This window comes from Pelodiscus sinensis, chromosome 2 (assembly GCF_052426305.1).
Source record: "Pelodiscus sinensis isolate ZL-2025 chromosome 2, ASM5242630v1, whole genome shotgun sequence".
Lineage (NCBI taxonomy): Eukaryota > Metazoa > Chordata > Testudines > Trionychidae > Pelodiscus > Pelodiscus sinensis.
The window spans coordinates 138,307,341-138,335,010 of NC_143053.1; the positions used below are offsets into that span (position 1 = coordinate 138,307,341).

The window sequence follows — 27,670 nt, forward strand, 5'->3', positions numbered from 1 at the left end:
TTCTATTGGTGGACCCTTATCTCATCTTCTAATGTTAGAGCTGCTTCTTCCCAGCCTTTATTTCTACTAGTGGTGGTTGAAGAATGCAGAAAAATCTACACACACAAAAAATCAGCTACTCTATAAATGACAAGAAAAGCAGCAAAACAATTTTACCAAAACGTTTAAGATTTCAGAAATTCTTGTCTAGCTATATTCCTCATACATCTTGGCTTCTGATTTGTTTTAAAAGTTCTCTGGTGAGCCTTCCCACCTATCATTCTGAAGGCAATTGGAACCAAACCTGTTTGCTCTAGTCAGAAGATTTTGGCTACGTCTACACTACAAGTTTTCTCAGCAAAAAATATGCTAATGAGGGACTCATCTAATTTGCATATTTTCTGCCACTCCGTTTTTGTGCTGGGGTTTTTGAGTAAAAACAAGCAGTGTGGACATTTTCTTTTTGCACAAAACCTGCTTTTTCTGCAAGATTGGTAAACCTCCTTTTTGGGGGCATAAGGATCTTGTGGGGAAAGGGGTTTTGGCGCAAAAAGAAAACATCCACACTGGTTAGTTTTGTGCAAAAACCTGCAGAAAATATGCAAATGAAATAGCAACTCATGCAAATGAGACCCTCATTAGCATATTTTTTGCAGTGAAAACGCATCGGGCAGATGTAGCCTTTGAGTGGAAGGGCAGTTTATTATCCAGCAGTCACTATTGCAAGCATGACTTAATTTACATCAACATCTTTCCATGGCTCTCCTCGGAGAGTACTCTCTAATGGAGGATTTAAATGGAAAGCTCAAAGATAATTTTTTCTGATGCTCAGTGGTCAATTATGAATGAAGTGATCAAATTCCAAGATTCTAGCTCAAAGGAACTTGTGAAATATTGGAATCATATAAATAGGTTGATGACTTCCAGGTTTTTTTTTAACTAAAACTCAGTATTCAGTCCTGACATATCCTCTGTGCTCAGGAACTCATAATGAATGTTTAACTCATATCACTGCTCTAATTCCATTAGGAACAGGGAAATCATTTGGGTCAACCTATCACCTTATTATACATGTCTATACTATATACCTACATCTAGACTGGCATGATTTTTCGCAAATGCTTTTAACGGAAAAGTTTTTCCGTTAAAATCATTTGCGGAAAAGAGCGTCTAGATTGGCACGGACGCTTTTCCGCAAAAGCACTTTTTGCGGAAAAGCATCCGTGCCAATCTAGACACGGTTTCACGCAAGAAAGCCCCGATCGCCATTTTCGCCATCGGGGCTTTTGTGCGCAAAACAGCTTTTAGCTGTCTACACTGGCTCTCTTGTGCAAAAACATTTCCGGAAAAGGGCTTTTGCCCGAACGGGAGCATCAAAGCATTTGCGCAAGAAGCACTGATTTCGGACAGTAGATCATCAGTGCTTTTGCGCAAAATCAAGCGGCCAGAGTAGACAGCTGGCAAGTTTTTGAGCAAAAGCAATTGCTTTTGCGAAAAAACTTGCCAGTCTAGACGCAGCCTATTAGACATGCCAGCACTTTTAATGATTTAACTCCTTGATGGCAGGGTTGGACCAATATGCCCCACTGCCAGAGCAGTGCCCACGCCACTCAGACTGGTCAGAGCACCTGCCCGCCATGCAATTCAGTTTGGATTCTACTTAGTCGATTTTGACTGAATTGTCACCAAAACAGGAAAAGACATTTGTCTGATCTCAAGACCCTTACTCCAAGTCAAATTTCAATTTCCTGCTCCAGATGTTCAAAACCCTTGACAGAAAAAGTTAGGAATATAATACGTATATAGCTAGAATGATTCATTTTGAACTTCCCTTGTCCTTGGAAACAGACAAACTATTTTCTATCAAACTTCCTGTCCCTTTCTCAGCCACCAATAAATAAATGTATTAAACCATTTAAGCCTGGAACATTCCTGGCACAGAACATAGGAGCAGTGGATGCTGAGTGATTTTAAAAGGTCACTGAACCAGTTCAGGATTAAATGTTTCCGACTGAACTGGTATTAAGCCTTGCTCGAAGCAAGTCTAATCAAAACTTGATTTGGAGCCCTCTGAAACTGTGTTGGTGTGCATGGCTACTGTGTGTTTTACAAGTGTGCCAGGGAGACCCCAATACTTTTTTACACTGAGAATTTCTCTAGTGTAGACAAGGCTCGATTTATCTTATAATAGCACAAGTCTCATTACAAACACTGTTTATTAGGTACAGTACAATACAAAGTGCACATACACAGACAAAAGGTATCACTGGACTGGTTTGTAATCACTAAGGCCCAAATGAATTGCTGAGCTTCATATGACTGCACTGCACATGTCCCTGAGTAGTTTTTTAGATTGCAGTTTTGGTTTCACTGGAACCAGCATGTTCTCCTTACTATTTTGGATGGGAAGGTGCAGATTTTAGCATCTAGCAACTGTTGGAGAATTGGAGGCAACTAGGAACGGGAATGTTTAATACATGCAGTTCAGCAAACTCTCACCTGTCTAAAAAGAAAAAAGGTTAAAGACAGGCTAAATGAATAGGAATCCAGGCAGCCCCACCTTGCTCCATAAAGATGAGTCTCCTCCCTCTTCCTGATTGGATTACTAGGGGGCGGGGTTCTCAGCAATTGCCTCCTTCACTTCTAACTACAAATGAGAGAGGAGAGCAGCAGTGTGCTGGAAACTGGGTGAGCAGCACCACCACCACCACCACCACCACCACCACGACGGCGGCGGCGGCGGCGGCATCAGAGCTGTTTTTCCCCTGTTTTATATTTGGAGCCATCAAGCAGGTTTCTAGCTGAAGAGAAGAAGGGAGTGATCTACTCTTTGGGATCAAGCAGCAGGTATATGCACAGCAAATCCTTCTCCTCAATGTAGTGAGAGGAAAGAAAGACAGTAGCTGCTCCAACTGCAGGGCAGGTCTAATGGGAATGGGGGGCATATTTAGAATCATTGAGAAGTTAGAAATACTTCTTTGAAAATGACCAAAATACTGTGCAAAAGTCATCATTGTAAAATAAGACTTGAAGTTGTGTTGCTGTAAGCAATGGCAATTTAACAAGTGACCAAGAGTAATGGAGACACCCCTTGAAAGGCTATTTGGTTCACTTTGGGTAGAAGCTGAAGTTTCATTTTGATTATGCTCGGTAGGCTGGGGGTGTACATTTATGTCTATATTCTCCTAACCCACAGATTTCCCAGTGTCTGGGTTTTCACATAGATGAACGGTAAAATGTGGCTTAATTTACTAGTGAAATATCTAGGTTTTTATCATAATTTAATATTTCTTAAGTACTTGAATTTATTTAGATGTAATATATGGGCCCAATAACCTCTTTGATTCAACATGATGCTGTCACTGTCCAACATTAAATAGTGTTCAAGAAGGCCTTGGGTTTGGTATAGAGAGACCTTAGTGCAGTGGCAAGGATATCAATGCAAATTTGATTAGCCTTTTATTAAAAAGGAAAAACAGTTAAAGTATTTGAAATGTAAAATATTTCTTAAGGCTTTCATTTTACTAGCATCTTTTGTTCCCTTGCCTGTTAACTGGAGAGAGTTTTTAATTAAGAAAAAGCCTTTGTTTGATAGTCTCCTAGATGGTAATCACTGTCCTTTTTGGGGAAAAGAGCAGAAATGACCTGGTGTTATTCTGTTACAGTCCAATCCGTTTCCTAGGCTATGCATATGCTGTAAGGCCATGGTATGATTCCCTCACTCAAGTGCATCTATCTGTGGTAACTTGGTGAGGGGTGGTGTGAGAAGTGTGGCTGCAACAGTATGGGTGCCAGCAGTGGAGGAATGAGCCATTCCAAGTATGTACCAATGATATTTTCAGGAGGGTTGTACTGAACAGATAGCTACTTTCTTCCAGTAGTTTGGTGATAGGTAGCCCAAGTATATGGACATGAGCAGATCACAACCCTAGCTCAGAGACTAGACATAGCCTCAATCAGCCAGTGCTGTGGTAGCTAGCCACTCCCTCATTACTGTGTTCACCAATTAGATCTAATTTCTGATGGGTCAATTTTGGTTCACTGATTTCTGGTCCCACATTTCTCTGGTTTACCAGATATGCTCTTAATACAGGCCTTGAAAAATAGAGTCATAGATTACAAAGCCAGAAGGGCCCATTGTGGTAATTTAGTGTGACCTTCTGTATAGCACAGACCATAAAACTTCCCCAAAATAATCCCTCCGACATAGCTTTTAGAAAGCTTTCCAATCTTGATTGAAAAATTGTCAGTGATGGAGAATCTATCCGAAACATTGGTAAACTGTTCCAATGGTCTATGACTCTCATCATTAAAAATATACACCTTTATTTCCATGTTATACCTTTGTCTGCTAGACTGAAGAGCACATTACTAAATATTTGTTTCCCATATCGATATCTATAGACTGCAATCAAGTCATCCCTTAACCTTCTCTTTAATAAACAGTCTCTCACTAAAATGCATGTCTTCTAATCATTTTCATGGCTCTTCTCAGGACTAAACTAGTGCTTTTGGCCGTAGTATCTCACTGGGAGTTCACATTCAGCTGAATGTGTCCCAACCCCAAAATCTTTTTCAGAGTCACTGCTTTCCAGGCTAGAGAATTATGTAAGTAGGCCTATTTGTTGATACTAATTCCGTTGTTCGGTCTCCCTTTTGCACCTTTTCCCATCAACATTTGTTGTAGTAGGTTATTGAGACACTACCTGAATTTTCACTCACCTTTCACAGTTCAGCTCACAATTAGGGGCAGGTCAGAACTTGGAGGTGAGGTTGTCAGAACAATACCCTACTGTCACAGCTAATATCTCCAGTGGGAAATTATACTCCACTTTAGGAATACAGCCTTTTCTCTTTTTTCCCTGACTTGACCTCTCTGTTGACCCCTCTTCACTTCCTTCCTGGCAGCAATTCTCCTTTCTCCCCAACCAGAAGTTTCACCCTGAATAAAACATTGGAACAGTTCACCAAAGGGTCTTCCACTGAAATCTTAAAATGAAAATTGGATGTCCTTTTAAGAGAAATATTCCAGTTCAGCCTGAAATTACTGAGCTTGAGACAGGAAGTACTGGCAGTACAGGTTGAAACTCCATAATCTGGATTTTCCTGGTATGGCAACACTCCGATCTGGCATCATTGGGAACATCATTGAGAACACTCACAGGGATAAGCCGATGGGCTGAGGCCAGGAATGTTGCCAAACTAGGGGCCAAGATGGAGCCCCCGGGCCAAAGTGTGGGTGCTAGAGGGAGCAGAGAGCTGGCAGGAGGAGTGAGGAGGTCCCTAACCAGCAACAGAGCTGCTCAGCAGCCCCAGGTGGCAGCAAGGCTGCTTGGGGGAGCACAGAGTGCCAGGGGGCAGAGGGAAACTGTGGGGGAGGTTGGTGCTGCCAGGCAGTAGCAGAGCCCCAGGTGGTGGCAGAGCCACTGAGGAGAAAGCGGAGCCCCTGGCCACCATTTGGAGCACAGAGCCCCAGCCACTGGAGAGAGTGGAGCCCCAACCCCAGGAAGAGTGGAGCTCTGGATGGCTGCGAAGGCTCCTACTATTGTGGGAAAAGCAGAGCCCTAGGGACATAGTGGAACCCTGGGTAGCAGTGAAACCACAGAGGGAAAAATGGAGCTCCTCCTCCCCCCGGCTGTTAAGGGAAGATCAGTGCCCTGGGTGGCAATGGGAAAAAGTGGAGCTCCTGGGTGGCCAGAAGGAAAGTGGAGCCCCCGCCACTTTGACTTTCCCTGATCCAGCAAATTCCATGCCTCAGGGCCAGTTAGGTCCCAAGGATCCCAGACCAGGGACATACAACCTGTAGTCTATAGCTCATATTTCGCAAGAGGCCAGACGAAAAGATCTCAATAGTCGGGTTCTGACCTTAAAATCTATACATTTCCATTCCTTTCCATATCCTATGCACTAAAATGGTTAGCAAGGAAATAGTCAATGCCGTCACGTAAAGTGTCATAATTAGACTTCAGCACCAGCACTGTAATGAGACTAATGAGGGGTTGGGGAGAGTGAGTCATTGTTTCAGGCTGGAATTGTTTTAGGCGAGCGTTACTGCATTGGTTGCACTTCAAAGGTTTTATTATAAGATTTTGCTAGACTGGACATTTATTTTATTTCTAATGAAAGTTCAGGTTCTGTAGCATTTGATCATGTTAGGTGAGCCACAAATGTGTCCAGCAGGCCTGAACTAAGCTGTAGCACAAGTATTAAACATCTTCACCTTACATTGAATGAAACCCTATTGATGCCCCAAACTATACAGTGATCAATAGGCCTAGCGACCAGAAAGGAGTAGACTCTTGTAACAGGCAGAAGAGTCCTTGATGTATCCCCACCCCTTTTAGCATTCTGGAGGCTGTCTTCAGACTGTTGTGGTGATTGTAATTTATTTCTAACTGATGGAAGCTACCCTCTCTGATGTTAGTTGTGTGCCCAGTGGGCCAGGTGATGAGGTATCAACCAGGGGGCAGGAGACTTTGAGTAGTGCCACACAGGAGGTAAGCATGTTTGGAAACTCTAGTGTGAAGAAGAAATAAAGTGAAGGAGCAGGGATAGGAGATATTCCAGATTCTACTGTTGCCATGACTCTAGCTCAACTCCATGTTGGGTGGAACAAAGGCAGTGTAAATATTAAATGAGCATGCAGCCTCACTAGTATAAATGCAATAGTATTCATCACCATACAGTTTTAGACAGGTTTCCACTCCCCTTTTAGGGCTTATCTCCTGCCCTCTGTTTCTGTTTTTGTTAGGGTTTGTGCATACTCATTTCTTCAGTGAAACACCACCTGCAACAGTGTTAAATGGATGCATCTTCTTCAGAAAGATGTATCTTTTAAAGTGCTTATTCCTTTATAAAACATAATATAACTTTCACTTAAAATAGTTAAAAAGTGGGAAAAGAATCAGCCTTCTTATCTCTGATCCACTGGTTCACAGACGCTGTTTCTACTAATAGTAACATTTCTGTAGAAGCATGCTGCTTCACATTATCCTCACTAAAATAGGGGGAAAGCTTTTATAAATAGGTTGTTACTAAGGGTGTGTCTAGACCTCAGGGTTTTTTCGAAAAAAGTGGCCTTTTTTCGAAAAAACTTCTCCTACATCTAGACGGCTGCTGCGTTCTTTTGAAAGTAAATCAAAAGAATGTGGCAGATTTTTCGACCACGGAAAACCTCATTTTATGAGGAAGAACACCTTTTTTCGAAAATGCTCTTTCTGCTGGAAGCATCTCCCATCCCTTCCTTCCCACATGATGCTGAAACACTGCTGCTTTCCACAGTCTGGTATGAACCCTGACCACAGTCTGGGGAGAGGGGCCTGTGAACCTGTATGCTCCCCCCCCCCATGATGCTTTGAGACGATGTGGTACTAGGTACCAGGAGCAGCACGTCCATCTCAGGGCCCCCGTAAGGCATGGAGGATGGAGAGCACTGGGGAGGGAGAGCACATGGGGTTGGTTAGTCACCCCCCCCATGCCTGTGTAAGAGGTGTATGGGAATGTGTGTGTGTGTGTGTGTCACCTCTCCCCAAGCAAACCTTAAAGATAAGAAGGCAAATAAAAAGACTCTTGCTACTTCAGCTGCACAATATTTCTTTTTGACAGGGGCTCAATCAACTTAATGTCAATTTGAACATTTCTACTGCAGAGTTCTGTTTGATCATCATTGAACTCACTTGAATATAAGTAATTTTACCAGGTGTCCCATATTCAGCATAGGGAAATACAGTCACCCTGTTTATGATGCAGCGATGATTTACCATGTCGAGGGGCACACCCCCTCAGCAGTCGGGAAGTCCGTGAAATCAGGTTATTGTCCCCTTTTCCCATGCACATACAGCCCCAAAAGCCTAGTTCAAAGTCACGAGCCCCTCTACTAGGAGGCATATGACCTCACCGGCCTCCCAAAGGGCTAGGGTGTTGGACTGCTGTGGGGCGAGGGGGACCTGGGCCCTCCCACTCCACCAGGTCCCAGCCCAGGGACCTGTTGGCAGTGGTGGATTCCGCTGCCTGCTCAGCAGGGAGGCCTGTGGGAATATGCTGAGCTCCTGGAGGACAATCCTCCACCCTGGGCTACTTCCTACTGCTCCTGGCGTGCTGCTGTTCAGTGGGTCAGTCCTGGCCGGCCAATCTCCCTGGCCAGAGCAGTCGCTGAGGCTGCAGGCTGGGGCGGCTGAGGCTGTGGCTGTGGCTGGAGCTGGAGCTGCTGAGGCTCGAGCTGCTCGGGAGCTCAGGCCTGAGCTCCTTCCTCTCTGGTGGTCAGCCCTGACTGAGTGGCTCCCTGGGCTTTTATTCTCTGGCTCCCCTGGGAGCATGCCCAGCAGGCCTGCGGGGGTAGGGCCCTTTCAGCTATCTGGGCCAGGGTACAGGGCAGGTATACCCTGTCACATACATTCTTTACTACAGATTCGACTGTGACTATCTACCTTTTTCTATTCGTTAATTTTTCTATATTTTTACTCTTTATAATCACTACATTACCACAGGCTTGCTAAACTTTGCAACAAACTCCACCCTTTTCTATTCAAAATAACCTCTCTTTTCTTTTCCCCTTCTAATCCTAATCTACTTGCTGTTTTTTTTTTAAAAAAACTTCTTTTCTTTAAGGACTCTCTTTCATACTATTTCTCTAAACTTGTATCAGAGCACAAGCATTCCACATCCCCGCTCTCCAAACATAAAAATAATCGTTCTTTTTTCCTCTCAAAATGGCCAATGGTTAAACCTAACCAAAAATCTTTTAGAACCTCTATTCTTTCCTACTTTTGCTCTATACTTGTCTCAAAGCACAAACATGTTGCATTTCCCCTAGGCAAATAGAAAAAAAATAATTATTTTATTTTCATTCAAAATGGCTGACATCACCAAACCTTGATGGAAGGATGGCGGGACATACGATCTAAAAGGGGTATGACAACCTGTCAAAATTGTATGGTGATGAATACTATTGAGTTGATACTACTTAGCCTCTGCTGAAAGAAGATGCCTTCAAAATCCTCCAGGCTGCCAGCTGTGGTTGAATTTTTACCTGGCATACTGGAATGTGGATTAGAGTTAACTGGCTGAGATGCCATCCAGGCAGGCGAGAGAGAGAGAGCTTATGGGGAAGAACAGAAAAGAAATGGAGGGGATTGTATCAGCATCCCTGATGTCTGCCCACCATTTTCTTAATCAAGTTTCACAATTGTTACAAAGGTTAATTCTTCTTACACACTTCCTAGTAAAGGATACCTCTGGCAGTGCCCTTCTGACCAAGAGCTCTGAATGGCCCCAGGCACCATGCTCCTGGAGGTTGGAGGAATAGTACTCTCTTTGGGACAGCCTGTGAACAATGATCCATGCAACTTCTTATACTTCTGTTGGCTCATTAAAACAAGACTTTTTAAAATGCACAAACAAAAATAATGAGTTTTGTGTAACAGGTCATGTGAATAGTTTGCAAAGCTCAGCTGGATAGGCTCACATGTCCATTTGACTCCAGGAGCTGGGGCTTTAAGGAAAACAATAATTATCATGAGTCTCATGACAAAATCATGAAAGTGGGCAGCACTGCTCTTGAATCAGCTTAAAGGGTAGTTACTTTCCAGAAGGCTCTTAAACACAACCCCACAGTGATTGAGCTGCCATTCTCACAGGAGAATATTTTAAAAACTAAACACTACGAAAACTCCTCATTTTAAAGCTGAAGAAAAAAAGGAGTCTTCTGAGGTATCTCAGGGCCACCACAGGCAGGAAAGGAAAATCAACAGGCATAGGAGCTCTGGGCATCTTGTCCTCTTGAAAGAAAGTTGGAGGGTCAAAATTTCTGGTCCTTAATCAGGTAAAACTCCATTTTCCATCAGTGTCTCCACTCATGATGGGTGCATCTACACTGCACCCAGAACTCGAAAGAAGCTGCACAATTTGAGCTATGCAAATTGCATAGCTTATTTCAAGTTAATTTTGAAACTTGAAATTTGGCGCTGTCTACACAGCACTTATTTCGAAATAAATCGCTATTCCAAAATGTCCCTTATGCCTCGTGGAATGAGGTTTTACAGGGATATCAAAATAGCGAGCCCATTATATTTTGAAATAACAGGCACACTCAAAAGACGTGGAATAGTGATGAACTCTGTGGATGAAATTTTTTTTCTTTTCTCTGAAATTGGCTTGAATACAGTTGAAACCCTAAGAAAGTAAGGAATAAATATATCTGATACTCATGCAATTCTTTCTCACTCCTTCCTTTTCTCAAATTCAGAACAAAAAATGACAAAACAAAATGGTTTTCAGTTAATGTAAAATTTCACAGCAGACATTGGTCTCAACCCTGCATGGGACAGAATCTGCCACCTCTTGGTGGTTAAGTGTGTTCTTCTCATCTGACTCTCATTCTCTCTCTCTCTTTCTTCATCCTTGCTGACCTCTGGACTGCTTTTCATGCTATCCATTGTGACACCCTTCCTTATTACCTGGGACTGCTTGCTGGAATCTCAGAGGGCACGTCTATACTTGCTCCCTAGTTTGAACTAGGGATGCAAATATAGGTGACCGAAATTGCTAATGAAGTGGGGATTTAAATATCCTGCGCTTCATTAGCATGATCTCGCCGGTGCGTTACTTCCTTCAACAGCTGTTTCGAAAGTGAAAGTGTGTGCCAGGACGCATTAGTTCGAATCAAACCCCTTGGATCGAACTAACGTTACTCCTCATTTTCACTTTCTCCGTGAAACGGTAAGAAGTTTTTTAACAAGGGCAAACCAACAGATTTTCCTCTAATCTGTATCTCAGAAATGGCTGAACCTTTTTTGTTGGGAGGAGGGGGAAATGGAGAAGGGAGGGGCAGAGGAAAACATGGAAAACCAACCAAATGAGTGGTGGGCAACCTGCTGCTCACATGCAAATAGGGTTGCCAGGTAGACCCTGCCAAAAAACTGGACACACTTGATCGTGGGTTGCGGGGGATGGGGGGGAGAACTGGCTGGGAGGGGGGCGGGGCTGGCTGGGAGGGGGGCGGGGTGGGAAGCAGAGCTGGCATGTGGGGATCTGGGGGCCACGGGGCTAGACGGGAGGAAGGGAGGAGCGAGAAGCAAAGCTGGGGGGTGTCGGGGGCCGCGGGGCTGGACAGGAGGAGAGGGGTGCCCGGAGGAAGGGGGGTGGGAAGCAGACCTGGTGGGGGGGGGAGGGTGCAGCCATTGGCCACAGCGAGAGTCCTTTGGGCCGCGCTCCCAGCAGGCGCTCCCTTTGGTTGTGAGCAGAAGCCAGGCGGGGGCGGGGCTGGGAGTCACTCCCCACGCCCAGCTTCTGCTCGCAACCAGAGGCTCCCAGCTGGAAGGTGGGGCCGCGATTGGCACTGGGAGCCTCTGGTCATGTGCAAAAGCCAGGCAGGGGGAGTGGCAGGGAGTCCCAGCCCCCACCCTGCCTGGCTTTTGCACGCAACCAGAGGCTCCTAGCGCCAATCACGGCCCCGCCTCCCATTCACTCCCCCACCCCTGCCAGGCTTCCGTCCAGTGCCCAGCTGGGAATTCAGAAAATACCAGACATTGCACATGTCTGGTATTTTCTGAATTTTTCTGCCAGACAGAGGGTGCAAATACTGGGCTGTCCGGCAGAAAACCAGACACCTGGCAACCCTACATGCAAACCAGGAGGATTCGATGTGTGGCCCACAAGACACTTTGTTTACTGTTGCTCATGTACAGGGTTGCCAAATTCCTTTGGTTTCCATGTGCATAGTTTTTTTCCCTACCAGTATTACTAAAGTAACATGCAGGTAAAAGAAGAGCATGTGAGTGAGGTGCATGCTGATGGCATACATCATTGACTGATAGTCATGTGCTTTCTCTGCATACAATCAAAGCATTGTTATGGTTCAACTGACACGCTGCAAATTCTAGGTATGCAAGCACAGTTAGCAAAACTATTATATCCCAGAAGACCCTCTTGATTACCACAATCTTGCAGTTCACTGCGATTAAGGAAGGCCACTTGTGTGGACCACTGACTAGCCTAGGTCCCTGGCCCAAATGGTTTTAAGTGTGGCCAAGATCCTCAAAGCATGGTCTAATATTGGAACAACTTTAAGCGTGGGCCTTGCTACCAGTGCCATCTTTAATATCATCACCCTCATCTTTATTCTGGAATTCACTTTCCACAAAAGCTCATGATACTATATTTATTTTTGTTAGTCTCTAAGGATACATGTCCACAGCAGGGCTAAACTTGAAATAAGTTATGCAACTTGAGCTACACTAATTGTGTAGCATAAGTCAAAATAACTTATTTTGAATTTGGGCACGTCTACACAGCACTTATTTCAAAATAGAGCACTCTTCCTCCTACTTCCCTTAATTCTCATAAAATGAGGGTTACAGGAGTCAGAGTAAGAAGTCCTTTTGGCTGGACATTATTTTGGCATGTTGAAATATCTGCTTGTGTGTAGACATGCATTTTGTTATTTTGAAATAACATCAGTTATTCCAAAATAATGGTGCTGTGTAGATGTGCCGTAAGGTTACTTCTATACCAGGAAATTATTTTGAAATAATAACTCCTGAAATAACTATTTTGAAATAAGGTTATTCCCCAAGGAAAGCAGGAGTTACTATTTTGAAATAACCAGCCCCTTATTCAAAATAACAGGCTTGGTCGAGTGGATGCTCTTCTTGTTATTTTGAAATAAGGGGAGATATTTTGAAATAACTCCCTAGTGTACACCAGGGCTAAGATGCCACAGGACTACTCATTGTTTTTAAAGTTGCAGACTAACACCGTTACCCCTCTGAGACTTTCCTCTGATATTGAGCGTAAATTTACCGCCATAGCTAGAGAGAAACTGTTTGGGTTTGTGATATTAGCCTACAAAGGCTGATGTCTTTTGTTCCCCAGGCTGACTATTGTTAAGGTTAAGATGTTGTCACAGTTGTTTAAGTAAAGGTCATGGACAGGTAGCAGGCAATAAACAAAAATTCATGGAAGCCTGCAACCTTTCCCTGACTATTACTAACAATAACAGGGGAAGAGCAGACAGCAGGGGAAAGAGGATGCTGACTGTCATGGCGACTGGCAGCCAAAGAAGTCATAGAAGTTCATTAAAGTCACAGTATCTGTGACTAAATTGTATCATTAACTATTATATATGCACTTATTGATTTGCAATTTACTATCCATGCACTTGATCACAGGATAACCAGGATAACCAGTCCAAATCCACATGCCTTATTACTTACAACTTCCAGCATTTTCTTCACGTAACATGATTATTGGCTGACCATCAAACTGTATTATAATGGGTCTGTTTCTCCTTTCACACCAGTGGAAATCAAGAGTAACTGCTTTGAAGTTAATGTTGCCAAAGGTTAAAAAGGTGTGATATTAGAAACAGGCCCCAAATGTTGTGCTAACTTTGCTTTTTTTATCTTTCTTTCTTCATTTTTGGGTTGTTAACAAGATTGGTTGAGACCTGTTCAAAAAGTTTCCCAGTTGAACATTAAAATTAAGTTTTAATTTTCCCTTTCAGACGTGATATATTCAGGTTACTCATAAATGTTGCAATGTCACTCAAGACAATATTTTTAAACCCAACTTGTTTTTAATTTATCATATGCTAATATTGTAATATCTTTTTTCATTTCTAATGTAGCTTTTCCGATGGCTTCAGATGCTGTACCATTCCTATATGATACTGGAAAAAGAACTAATTATGTGAACCTTGGACATGAACAGCAAGTGGAGCATATCAAAGCATATGTTTGCAAACCATCTTTTGACACGGACAAAGCTGTGATGGTGATTCATGACATATACGGATGGCAATTCCCAGACATTAGATACATAACTGATCTAGTGGCAGCTGCGGGATACGTGTAAGCATTATTGTCTTGATTTCTTTTCAAAGAGACACTCTCAGCTTCATCTGATTCAAATTTCCAAATAGTATTTTCCATACAAAATGAGAAATCATGCCATTTCAGTCTGAATTACTTGTCTTAGAATAAAAGCCACATAAAAGTGATACCTGACAAATCCTGGTGTAGAATAGGTTCCTGCTGCTCAGGCTGCAACAATTCTCAGAACATGGTGATGGCACACAGAGAGTTCTGAGAAATGTCAAGGTGCAGTACACTAAAAAATGCACCAACAAGGCTGTTGTGTTTGAGTGTCGAGCCATGTGGGTCATTAAAAAAAAATGAACCACTTTAACTGTAATATAATTAGAAATACTAACCAGAATTGTACATTCTTCAAATGTTGTTCACGTGCATTCCAGTTAGATGTCTGTGCACACATGTGCACGTTAGCTGGAAGATTTTTCTCCTATAAGCTAGCTGTAGGGTCGGTCTGGGCACTGTTTAGATTATTTAGATGTGCATAGATCATCCCTTTTGCCATTATATGGACCTAAAAGTCAACTCCATTTTATTTTTCATACAGCGCCATCTGCCCAGACTTTTTTATGGGAAAAAAACCTTGGACATCTGCTGATCACTGGGCTAATTTTCGTGACTGGCTGAAAGATCGAGAACCCACAAAAGTGGACAGGTAAAATGTATATTTATGCTGAAACTTTCAAAGCTGTATGGTGTTATGCTTATAAGAAGCACATAGGATCTTTTTCTGGGAAAAAGGCAATATGTCACATTTACTGAAAGTACAACGTGAAAAGCAACATATGCATTCATACACACATGTCCTGCAGATGATTTGTAGTTACCAGTCTGTCGTGGCTCAGTCAATCTGAGTGAGAAGTTGGGGGTCTATTGATTGAAATTTGAAGTTCCTCTGAGGCTTGGCTTGCAGGACCGAATGCAGAGTCTAATGGCAAAAGCTTCCCTTCTTATACATATAAATTTCCATTTGACTCTATGGGTTCTGCAGTGTCATTCATCCTCAAGAGGTGTTAATTTCAGGGCTTTCCACAGTTATCCTTTGATGGCTATTGTCAGGCTTCCTATTGTTATAGCTTGTTTTTGTCTTACTCTTGGAGGTCTGCCTGTCTCCAGGGTTCTGTCAATTCTGCTAATTTAATTCAGCCTAGGGCATAATGGATGTTTCCTGGTTATCTTCAGGGTTCCCAATTCTTCTTGACCATTTGGGCATTTCTGATAGCTTTCACACTTACACACATCCTTCACTCAGACCAAGCAATTTTACAGTGTTTCAGACAAGATTAGAGTTTAGAAGGGTTTCTATAAATTACTAAAAGAACAGCAGAAAGAAAGGAAACTTTCATAACTTAGTTTGTGATGCAGACAAGAGGTACAACTTAATTTGTAATGCTAACAAGAAGAAGATCTTACCACAAACACTGTGTAAGCATGAGAGTTGGGGTGAAATAGAAGCATACAAAACTTACAAACAAATCTTATAGGACTTGTTACTATCATTATACTTATATTCTTAGACTAATACTAAAGTACAATAATTTGGCTACAATGGGCACCTAAATATAAAAATATGGACTTAATGTAGCAATGAAAGAGATGCAGCTGCCTCAAGGCATGTATGTGCTAGCCCACATGTAGCAGCTAGATCAAAGCAAGCTTGAGTAATAACAGCAATGAGTCTGCTGCAACATGAGTGGCTGCACTGGCTAGCCCTACTTGTTCAGGACCCAGGGTACATATTCAAAATAATCTCCATCCACATTGGCTTCACTACTATTGTTATTCAAGCTTGATTTGATCTACCTATCTATAGTGTTGCAGTCACTCCTCTAAATTACAGACTAGGCAGAATGTGTGGGAGGAAGCACAACAGGAGTTAAGGGTTGAAAAGTTAGGCCATTCCTCTGCATGCTAAGAAAGGAGAGCTCCGATGCCATGTTCTTCAATGTGGCCAGGTCAATGCTGGGAGACTACTGGGGGAATCTGCAAAAGATGCGTACTGAAGGGAAAAGAGGGTTACTTCAGACGTGTAATCAGAACATGTTGTTTTATATTGCAAAAGTGTAAGGATGTGGAAGAGAGGCTACAGCAAGGGAGGAAAAACTGGGGGAGAGGGGAATTGCCTGGATTTCAATTTATATTTAAAAAAGTGTCAGGAAAGGTGCTTATTCTTTAATTTACCCACTATCTGTCCAAAGGTCTGGTGGCTTCCTGCTAGCTGGGCACCCAGAAGTGTGCAAATATCTCTTGAAAGCAGGCTGTGATTCTGGGCTATCCCACCTTCTGGAGATGGTGGCATAATTATTATACAGTAAAACCTGTGTTATTTGGCACGCCTGGGGATTAGGGCATGCCAGTAACCTAAAAATTCTGGTTATCTGAGGGGGGGGAGGTGTTGGGAGCTGTGCGGGGCCTATGGGGGTGGGGGAGGGCACAGAAGCTGTGCGGGGGCTGGGATGTGGCCTGCTGGGGGGCCACAAGCTGCAGGGCGGGTTGCGGCCTGGTGAGGGGGGTTGGAAGCTGGGGGTGAGAGGCAGAGATGGTGGGAGCAGCCTCCTGGGGGGAGGAGGTGGGAGCCACAGGGGGGCTGGCCTACTGGGGGTGCCAGGAGGCACAGGAGGAGCCATGACACTTGCTGCTTGCTTCCGGCTGCCTTTTGCTCCTCCTCCAGGTATGTGCTGCACACTTGTCTGAGAAGTGGCCTGGCACTTAAAAGGCCAGTTTCCTTTTTTTTTTTTTTTTGCTTTTCCAGGCATCATAAATGTGCTGGTTTCTACAGTTTTCTGGATGCTTTCCAGACCAACTCCTGGGTTTGTATGTGGCCTTTGGTGGCCAGGCTGGCAGCTATCCTGCCATAGACGGCTGCGTTCCTTCATCTAGTGTGGAGATCATGGATTTTGGGGGCATCCCCTGAAACCTGAATAAGGTCCATGATCTCCACCCTGGACCAGGAAGGCGCCCACCTTCTCCAAGTCCTGGCAGGCTCCTGGGAATCAGCAGACTGCTCCTGGGGAACGGTGGAGGGCTGGCTGCCAGTGGCTTGCTGGCTCATGTTTTGGAGCCACTGGGTCAGGTGCAGTTACTGCTGGCTCTGGGCTGGCAGGCTTGGAGCTGGCACAGGCACTGTGGCCAGAGTCAACCCCTTTAAGGGCTCTGGGGAGGGGGCTAGGGAGAGGAGTGTTCTTGGTTGAGGCCAGAGTGGCCACCAGGGCACCATGGGAAGGCTAAAGGGCCCTATTTTGAAATAAGTGTCTACACTGCACTTATTTTGAAATAGCAATTCTGAAATTGGTGTTATTCCTTGTGGAATGAGGTTTATCAATTTTGAAATAAGCCCTCCGCTATTTCAAATTAATTTCAAAATAATGGAATGGCTGTGTAGACGCAAGGATAGTTATTTCGAAATAACTTTGCTATGTAGACATACCCTTAGAGACTAACAAATGTATTAGGTCATGAGCTTTTGTGGGTAAAACCCACTTCATCATATGAGTTGAAGTGGAAATTACAGAATCCAGGGTATATATAACAGCAAAAGAAATTACCCGTCAATTATAGGATCAGTGTTAATGAAGCTAATTTAATTAAGCTAGACGTGTCTCATTCATAGCATGTGATGTGGAAATGTGAAAACCAAAGGTGGGGAAATTGCCTTTGTAGTGTGTTAATCAATTAAAATCTTTATTTAAGCCTAAAATGATACTGTAGAACTTGTAAATTAATTCTAGTTCAGTTGTCTCCCTTAGTAATTGGGGTACTTGCTGTTATCTGATAGAAGGTATATAAGCCCCTGATGTTGTGGCTTATGGGTTTAGACCCTGCGAGGGTGTTGTTTCTATAGATATGCGAACAGAGTTGGCAAAAATGTTATCACCCAGTTAATGTACTATAACCTGGTTACAGACTAACACAACTACTTCTCAGACTTTTTCTTTTGAGGAAGACATTTAAATACTTCTGATCAATTTTCCCACTTTTAAATAAAAATTGAAATGTAGGGACAATGATAATTATCTGTAGTCCATGCTGATATTTGCAACACACCAGCTCCTGAATTTAGGGAGGCACTGTTAGTTCTTCTGCATCCATCCAGAAACTTCGAAACTTCAAGAAATAGACAAAGCTAGAGTACATCCATCTACTCTAACATCGACTTATGGGCAACTAAGCACTACCATAACCCTTTAAGAGTATCTCAGTGTTCCTGGACTATCCTTTGCTCCTGCCAGCATACCGTTTAACTACTCAAGTTCCAGAATCTGTATGTATAAAAATGTTATTGAATTTTCATCAGATAGCTGCTGAACATGTATCCTACAGAATTCTTGTCCAAAATGTGCACTTTGCTATTACTTTAGGCACCAAATTTTGAAAAAAATACAATTTCATTTAAAATTAAAAAATGAAAAAGCAGGCTCTTCTAAAAACTCAAATATCTTTCAAGCTTGTTGAGATTTTTGTAATTAAAAAAAAATTGACCATGGTATACATTAAAAACACTTACCAAATTTTGTTACCTTGGCTTTCATGCAGTACATCACCTTTTTGTGTAGTAGTTATTGCAAAATTAATTTTGAATAAATGTTTAGTTGAATAATTGCTTAGCATTCTCTGAAGTGGTGTTTTCTGGAATTGTTATGCTACATCACAAATTAGAAGGTGGTTCATAATGTAGTCCTGTAATTTTTAAAGTAGATAAGTGTTTCATTTTTTCTGGATCAAGCTAAGCAATTCTACTTCCACAATACTTCACAAAAAGCAGTGGCTGTCAACCTTTTCAGACTATTGTACTCTTTCAGGAGTGTGATTTGTCTTGCATACTCCCCATGTTTCACTTCATTTAAAAACTACTTGTTTACAAGATGAAGACATAAACATACAAACATTTCACTGTGACTAGTATTGGAAAATTGCTTACTGTAGTAGGTCAGGACTGCAATGTAGTAAACTCAGGATTCACTGGTGTGGTGTCCTGACCGGTCTCTTGCTCCATCAGTGATGATAAATGTTCAGCTACATGTGTTTTTGTATGCTCCCTCAGTATATCATGCCAGCTCTGTGCAGATAGCTAGCCTAACAGACTTCAAGAGAGCCCCCCAAAACCATAGATGCAGATAAGATACAAAGGCATCCAAGTCAGGTTTATTGTCCAAGTACATGAATAGTTGTTGGTAGCCAGACCGCCTCTGAGCCCCTATGCATTTGTATCCGCGCAATGGACAAGGCTCAGTCAATAGTATGGATTTCACCATTGCCCCCTAGGCTGGAGAAAGAGTTAAGTCAAGGTACCCCAACATTTATAGACTGAGACAATCTATGATGCCCCCCTTACATATCATTTTACACATTAATGATGTGTTTGGTACCTCCCCTTGTACTTTCCTCCAGAGCATTCCTATTCACCACCCATTGTTACGCTTTCACCTCTGTTATTTCAAACTATTTGATCGTGCACAAAGTTGGGATGGCCTTGAACTGTCCTGGTGAAATGTATTTACATATTTCATGTGCTATGAGCAGCGCTAGCAGTTCTAATGCAAAAAACCACTGACTTACAGGCAAACATCTGCTTGTGACAAGGCCTAACTCTTACTTTGGTTCAGGCACCAGGCCCATGCTTCAGGATCTTTCTTTCTCCTACACTTACTTTCTCATTTTACTATATAATCATAAATCAATTGGAATATAAATATTGTTTTTATATTTCAGTGTAGAATATATAAAGGAGCCAAAATAAGTCATTGTCCATATGAAATTTTACTTTATACCCTGTTGTAAAATTAGTCGCATCTAAATGAGTTGACATACCCCCTGCAAGACCTCTGTGTGGCCACAGGGATACACATAGCCCTGATTGACAACCATGGTCCTGATAAAATAACGCTTTACATCACCGGTTGTCAATTTGTGAACATTTGAACTTGCTTGTATGTCTTGTTTGTATTTGTTCCCTTCTGGATGAAGTAATTTAATGAAATAGTTTGTTCTCTTGGAAATGGCACAATAGCCCACAGTTCAGATAATTACTTTATCACATGATTAATGCACTGTACTTAAGTTCTACTGAAGCAAATGTTTAACTTTAAGCATATGCTTAATTGCCGTCCAGTACAGGAAAACTTTTCTGATTCAGAGCCTTAGCTGCTAACTCACATTTAAAAACAGCATTGTTTAATTTGGGATTGGAATAATTTTAAATGACAGAAGGAAAGATCGTGACAATTTTATATACTTTTGTGTTCTTTTTAGATGTTCAGATAGCAATTCTGCTGTAAATGTCTTAGTTCTTTTTGTTTATATGTCTTAGGGAAGCTGATGTTGTCTTGAAGTATCTAAAGGAGCAGTGCAATGCAAAGAAGATTGGTGTCGTTGGGTTTTCCTGGGGCGGAATGGCTGTACATCACTTGATGCTGAAAAATCCTGAATTAAAGACTGGGGTGTCCCATTATGGTAGTGAAGAATGCATATAAATTTGAGCAGGCTCACTTGATTATGTGACGTATATATTTAAGATGCTGCTCTTGATAGATTTTTTTAAAAGTATTCAACTTACAGGTGCCTTGCAGATTTAAATATAACAGTTGATTTCAGCAATATATACTATATGCTCCCACTAACTAAAGGGATAGTTGGTATTTTAAATGTTCACAGAACAGAAAATGCCATTCATTTTTCACTGAAATATCCTCACTGGCTCTATAATTGCTCAGAAAATCTTTTGTTCTCCATCAGAAGAAAATTCGTGCTAATCTGTGAAATATACTAAGGCCTTGTCTACACTAACACTGTAAATTGTTCTAAGCTACACAAGCTACAACACTTAAGTTGATGTAACTTATATTGACTTAAAGCGGTGCTGTGCCAACAGGAGACTGCTGTCCTGTCAACTTACTGTATCTTCACCAGACTTGTCACATCGATATGCAGCAGCACGTATTTAGCCTGTAGTAAAAACTAGCCTCAAGAAACAAGCCTTTCCTGATTTCCATTTAACTATTTCTATGCTCCAGCAGGGTTTTCTGCTCTCCGTGTTGTCATGGTATAATGCATACTGGGATATCCCAGAGCACAAGCGAACAACTTGGCATATAAGGAGTCTGAAAGAGGGAGAAAATCCATTGTTCACGGGCTAAATGCTTAACTGAGCCTAGATCATAGGGATATTTCAGAAGTTTAGACTGGACGCTGGGCACAGACAATGGCGGAGACAACTTCTGCTGCCCATTCTGAGGGGAGTACATCCACAGGCTATTAAGAAGTTTCACAATGTGGGAACCATGTTGGTTCCTGAGTACAGTAGTGACGTGGGGTACATTCACTTTGGCTTGGCAAGGAAGGTATAGCATTTTTTTTGGATAGAGATGTAGCTACATTTATGCATGCCTTAGCCACTGCCAGGTTAGATTGCTGTAATGTGCTGAACATCAGCCTGAAGACCACTCTGATTTCCAGGACTGCAGAATACAGATTCTTTTATCTGCTTGGTGTTGTGTCTCAGACACTGATATGCCACAGTCTGAACTACCCCCAGAAACCAGTTGGATACCATTGCCAAGACTTGCTGATTTATAAAGCCCTGTCCAACTTGCATCCTGTCTATCTTACACATCTTTCTTTTTATGTGCCATCCCAGTTTTGGGGATGAGGAAGGGGGCAGTTGACTATAAAATTTGCTGCCCTCATTGCTTCCAAGAAACAACCTTTGTATCTTGCAAGGCCAACTTTAATATGCAGTCTTTCACTTGTTGGTTCACTTGAAGGAAATTAAGCCTCACCCTGTGTGATTTTAAAGCTGATCTACATTTGTACATAGCATTTGTGATGGTACATTTTTATAATGAAAAATAAATACTGCTGAAGCAAATAGAAGTTTGTATTTAAATTCACAACTCATCTTTCCAAATGTGTTATAGGAATAATCAGAGACTCTGATGACAGATACAATTTGCTGAACTCAACCTTTTTCATTTTCGGGGAAAAAGATCACACCATCTCACATGACCAAGTAAGTATTTGTCTGAAAACAGATTTCTCTGTTCTTGTCACACTTTTATAAGGCAGAATTCCAGATACTAAATATAATCTGTGTAGGCCTGCCAGGAAACCATCAGAGAAATAAAAGAGCAGAGCAGTTGGATTTTTCTAGCAATATTTTAGCTTCTCCTGGAGCTTACATAGAAGCCACTATATAGCTTACGACCAGGCAAAATATGACTTGCAGGCTGGATCCATCTTGCCAAGACACCAGATCTGGCTCACATAAGTCTCAGGCCACAACCCCCTTCTTCATGCAAACTCCCTCCCAGAACCCACACCCTGTCCTGCACCCCAATCCCTACCCCCAGCTCCTTTCTGCACCTAACCTCCATCCTAGACCCCGCACTTCTTTCATTAATATCATGGAAAAGTTCAGCCCTTGACCACTTACCAAGTGGTCGCTCACCCAATCAAAAATTATTGTCCACTCTTGGTATAGGTTCTCTTTCAGGGGGACTGGAGAAAAAACATGGCGGAGCAAAAAGTCAGCCTCTTTGTACCATGGCAAGCAAGGGCTGAACATGTCCAGAGAGATGCCAGGATACAAACCATCCATTAACCATTTGGTTATTTGCTTTGCCTCTTAGAGGGCACGTGGTTAGGCAACTGAATTTAGACTCTGGAGACCAGGCCCACCGATGGGACTGAAGTGGAGGGGGCAGAGGACAACTGCCCCAGGGCCTGGCCACTGCCACTGGTACTGTGGTAGCAGCAGAGGCAGCGGCTGGAGTCTCAGGCCCTTTAAACCTCTGCCAGAGATCTGGTGCACTCCAGGAAGTGCTAATGGTTGGGGGGAGCAAAGCATGGTCTGGGTGATGCTGAGGACTAGCTGCCCGAGCTCCACCTCTTGTGCCTTCTTGACCCACAGAGCCAGTCTCCACTCCCACCTTGCCCCAGAGCCCAGCAAGTCTGTTAGTCCTCCTGCAGGGGTCAGATTCAGTTCTCATCCCTACCCCAGAACTGCCTGAGTGACTTTGGGTAGGTCACCTTGTCAGTCTGGGTATACTGGGAAAAGGCAGTTGGTTAGAGCAAAGAGCAGTAATGAACATATTGTACTTGTCATACCCACGTGACAAAGGGCAGACTCACCACCACAGTACCTCTTGCCAATAGCTCCTATCTACCCACCAGATAACCCCCTCTGTGAGTCAGTTCCAGACTCACATCACTCCCACTTTCAGGACATTGCCCCCTGGGAGGCCCCACAATTGTTGTGTCTCATCCCCTTCTGGGGAAGAGGATATTTATCAGTCTTTGCATTCTGGGGTCCTCCCCACCCAGAAAAGCCCAAATTCCCCTATACCCACCTTGCCTCAATGACCCACTGCCAGTCGTCATCTAGCCCCTGAGAGAGTTAGGGTGCGGGACAACACACTGTACAGTTTCTAAGAAGAAGAACAGAGTACTCCTCCCCAGCCTCAATCACTACCCAATGCTATCTCACCACCCACCCTGCAAACTGAATAAGGCTTCTGCTCTTTGGAAAATATATTATGTGATTACATAGACAAAGTCTGCATTGTAATGCATACATGCAAGAGAAAACAATTAAGGCTTCACAAGGCACATTACCTTTATTTTTGCTTCTTAAGTGCTTTTATTACAAAGAGCTTTTTATTTAGTTCTTAAAAAAACAAAAACAAAAAATTCCTGGAGAGCTTTCAAGTGTAACAGGCAGGACAGCAATGGAACTCTCTGGGTGAGGTATCAAACCCTGGCTTCATTCTCTATGCTTCCCTATTTACATCTGAACACACTACGGCTACATCTAGACTGGCTTGATTTTCCGCAGAGCGTCTAGATTGGCACGGATGCTTTTCCGCAAAAGCACTTTTTGCAGAAAAGCGTCCCTGCCAATCTAGACGTGCTTTTCCGCAAAAAAAGCCCCGATCGCCATTTTCGCAATCGGGGCTTTTTTGCGGAAAACAAATCTGAGCTGTCTACACTGGCCCTTTTGCTCAAAAGCTTTGCACAAAAGGGACTTTTGCCGGAAAATCATGCCAGTCTAGACACAGCCCACATGTGTTGTCCTGAAACCCCATTCTTATCTGGCACCTTATTCAATAGAATCTTTTGATCACTTGGACCTTATATTGGATCTCCTCTTAGGGGCTATGTCTAGACTACGCTGAAGTTTCGAAAGAGGATATGCAAATTTGCATATCTTCTTCCAATCTCACTTTCGAAAGCGGAGGTTTACGTGGCTTTTCGAAAATGGGGGGGGTGGTTCCGACAAAACGATGTCCCGACTACTTTCACTTTCAAAAGCTCTGCTTTCAAAAGTGAGATCAGAAGAAGATATGCAAATTCCCGCAGAATTTGCATATCCTCTTTCGAAACTTCAGCGTAGTCTAGACGAGCCCAGGGTGCATATACCCTGCACGGTAGGTCGAAATAAGATATGCAATTTGAGCTAAGCAAATTGCGTATCTTATTTCGATGTTATTTCAAAATAGCTTCTTTTGAAATTTGGCATTGTCCACACAGCACTTATTTTGAAATAAATCGCTATTCCGAAACATCTCTTACTCCTCGTAGAATGAGATTTACCGGGACGTTGAAACAGAAAGCCTGTTATATTTTGAAATATCGGGCGCGCTCAAAAGATACAGAATAGCTATTTCAGGGTACTTCTGGTATCCCAAAATAGTGCTGTAATGTAGACGTAGATTTATGCTGTAGCTACACAGCTCCATTATTTCCGAATAGCTGTTGTTATTTTGAAATAACAAAATGCACATCTACACAAAAAGCTGTTATTTCAAAATAATTTGGAGATGCGGGACTTCTTACTATGACTTCTGTAACCCTCATTTCACAAAGAGTAAGGGAAGACGAAGGAAGAGTGTTCTTCCTTCGACTTCCTGCTGTGTAGACAGCGCCAAAAGCTGCATTAAGCTATTTCGACTTAAGATATGTAATTGACGTAGCTGAAATTAGGTATCTTAATTTGACTTTTGCCCTGCAGTATTGACATGCCCCTACAGAGGTTGCATACAATCCTGGCCCACAATAATACATAAATGTATTTGGTACAACGGCCCCCACAAACTCTGAAACGTAATTCATTGAGGCTTTTTTAAGGATATGGGAGGAAATTGGCATATCTGTCATAAAATCATATTTCAAAGATGAGGTTTTTTTATTACTTAAGAGCCTGTAATCGAATCTGGCCTGAGTGTTACATAAGTAAAGAAGACACTGACTACATCTTCAACAAAGCTAAACAAAACGGACAAACTGAGAGCTGACAAGTTAAACAAAAATTAAAAACAACACAGTAATGGAAGGATGTTCTGTGTTACAGGTTATATTATTGGAGGAGAAACTGAAACAGTACTGTCAAGTTGAATACAGAATTAAAGTTTATCCTGGACAAGTTCATGGTTTTGCAGAGTTAAAGCCAGAAGATATGAAACCTCGTGATAAACCTTATATTGAAGAAGCAAGAAAGGATATGATGAACTGGCTAAAAACACATATTTAACAGAAATATAAAGTCTAGTCTTTATTTTGGGGATCTTAGGGTATGTCTAGACTACATGACTCCGTCGATGGAGCCATGTGGACGAGTTTACTAGACATAGGAAAATGAAGCGGCGATTTAAATAATCGCTGCTTCATTTACATAAAAATGGCTGCTGCGCTATGCCGATCAGCTGTTTGGTGGCACAGCGGGGCAGTCTGGACGCGCCGCGGTCAACAAGGGAAGCCTTTCACGAGGCATACCGGAGCGGTCGACAAAGGCTTCCCTTGTCGACTGCGGCATATCCAGACTGCCTCGCTGTGCCACCAAACAGCTGATCGGCACAGCACGGTGGCTATTTTGATGTAAATGAAGAGTGATTATTTAAATCGCCGCTTCATTTTCCGCCGTTGATGGAGCCATGTAGTCTAGACATACCCTAAGAGTAGCACTTGATTGAATTATAGTTTATAGAAAAACAATGGTTGTATTCCTGTAACTTTGACAAAGAAAACGAGTATTATTCGTTGAACAATTACAATAATTAAACATGGTCACTTTTTAATTTGTAGTTCTTAATGTTTATATCCCGATTTCACACAGAATCATTGTTGAATGAAGAAATCATTAAGTATTAAAAAGTTGTACAAATTCAGCTTAGTTTAATATAGTTGTTATCTGTTGGAGAAAATTCTCTGGAATTTCTAATGGAAATTGGTCATTCATTGAGAGTGTGTGGACTCCTTTGATGTATACTATCATGACAACAATGGCCAAACATCTTAATTTCACCTGCACAGTCATGTTTTTTTTCTATTTGATGTCCCAGGAAGTTTGTTTTGATCACTTAGGCCTTATACCGGATCTCCTCATACGATCTCCATTTTTTTCTTTTACTAAGTCAAAACATTTTTATTAATGACTACAAAACATTTGTTCAAAACATATTGCTGTACTTAGTAGAATTTGCTGTTTGTGTAACAAAAAGGAGCAGTTTAGCTTAGTATGGTGACTAGCAAGTGACTGATGTTAAGAGATCAAATAACTGTAAACAGTCAAAAGATGTTGTTTTGCAAACATGCATGACACTATTCAAGTGTTCATGATAAACTCATAAAAAACACTTAGCTACTGGGGAAAAAAATCTACTCTAAGAAATATGCCCATGTCATGGTTGAGTCAGAAACTAGCAATAGTGTACAAGTGCATATTTTAAAAAAATTGTGTAAAAGTATTTTGCATCCTTAAAAATAATACTTAAAGTGTCAAAATCACATACTGAAGCAAGAAGGTCTCCTTAATCATTCAGATTTCCCAGGTGTCATGTTAGCTTCATTATTTGGTTCATACATGTCAAGCTCTTGCTGCCAAGGAAAAGTCTGAATATTTCCACCCGATTCTTTTTGAAGCTGTTGAAATACTGAACTGTCTTAACTACTTCTTTGCTTTTTGTATCTCTCTACATAGAAACTTTTATCAGCAGTCAGTACTGGGTTTACAATGGGGCCATGCCAACACTTAGAAGGGAGCCACACAGATGTCCAGACTGTGGCCCTCTCCTGACTCTGCCTCTTCCCCTGGGGGGCTTACCTGCCACTTGCTCTTCTCTTCTCCTAACCTTGTCACTTGCCTTTAAGGCAGGAACTTAGTGGGAGAGCATAGCCCTTCCACTTTTAAAAGTGGAGACCACGGTCCCCTGAGTACGCCATTCTAGTGCCCCTGTGGTCAGGTGTCTGTTTTTTTACTGAAAAGACTGGTCAAAAAGTGGATTTGACAGTGTCTGTTCAGCAGTGGTGACCAGACACTAAAACTCAGGTTACAAGAAGTAACCTTAATCAGCCTCCCAGCCAGGAGGGTGGGAATAGCACCTGTTGTTGCCTGGAAGAGCTGCAGCTCAGTTGGAGAGAGAGGGAATTAATTCCCAAGGACCCTCTTCTGGTGCACAGAGGAAAGTACCATCTCTGCACTGCCCCGCGGGAATCCTGTCCATCCCATTCCGCCCTCCTGTGCTTGCCCCTGGCTCCATCCTCCATCCAGGGATCAAGGGCTAGCCTTCAGGTCTGCTAGAGCCCCTCATTCCTGACCTACAGGACACTGCTAGCCCAGTCCTGGGCTCTCTCCAGAAATAAAATGATAGATGAAGGCGAAAGATGCCCAAATCCATTCTCTTCTGCACAGTGAGAAGAACACCAGACTTCTATTGCTTTTGCCTATATATATTCTGCATTCTATAATTTCCATTACAACTCATCTGATGAAGTGGGTTTTACCCACGAAAGCTCATGATATATTTGTTAGTTTCTGAAGCCATGTCTGCACT

At 42.5% G+C, this 27,670-nt stretch overlaps 1 protein-coding gene across 1 annotated transcript; it reads left to right on the forward strand.

Annotated features, from left to right (window-relative positions):
- Positions 1-2,687: 2,687 nt before the first annotated feature.
- LOC102461254 (carboxymethylenebutenolidase homolog) lies at positions 2,688-27,039 on the forward strand. The gene is made up of 6 exons (XM_006111046.5): positions 2,688-2,826; positions 13,604-13,826; positions 14,395-14,502; positions 20,155-20,297; positions 21,761-21,852; positions 25,192-27,039. The coding sequence occupies exons 2-6, from the start codon at positions 13,612-13,614 to the stop codon at positions 25,369-25,371; spliced, it is 738 nt and encodes a 245-aa protein (XP_006111108.3). The 5' UTR covers positions 2,688-2,826; positions 13,604-13,611; the 3' UTR covers positions 25,372-27,039.
- Positions 27,040-27,670: the final 631 nt, after the last annotated feature.

Excerpts from the sequence above, each read along its gene's own strand:
- LOC102461254 (XM_006111046.5), top strand. The coding sequence starts at position 13,612 with ATGGCTTCAGATGCTGTACCATTCCTATATGATACTGGAAAAAGAACT. Across the intron at positions 13,827-14,394 it reads GTGGCAGCTGCGGGATACGT|CGCCATCTGCCCAGACTTTT; the intron begins GTAAGCATTATT and ends TTTTTCATACAG. Across the intron at positions 20,298-21,760 it reads GACTGGGGTGTCCCATTATG|GAATAATCAGAGACTCTGAT; the intron begins GTAGTGAAGAAT and ends AATGTGTTATAG.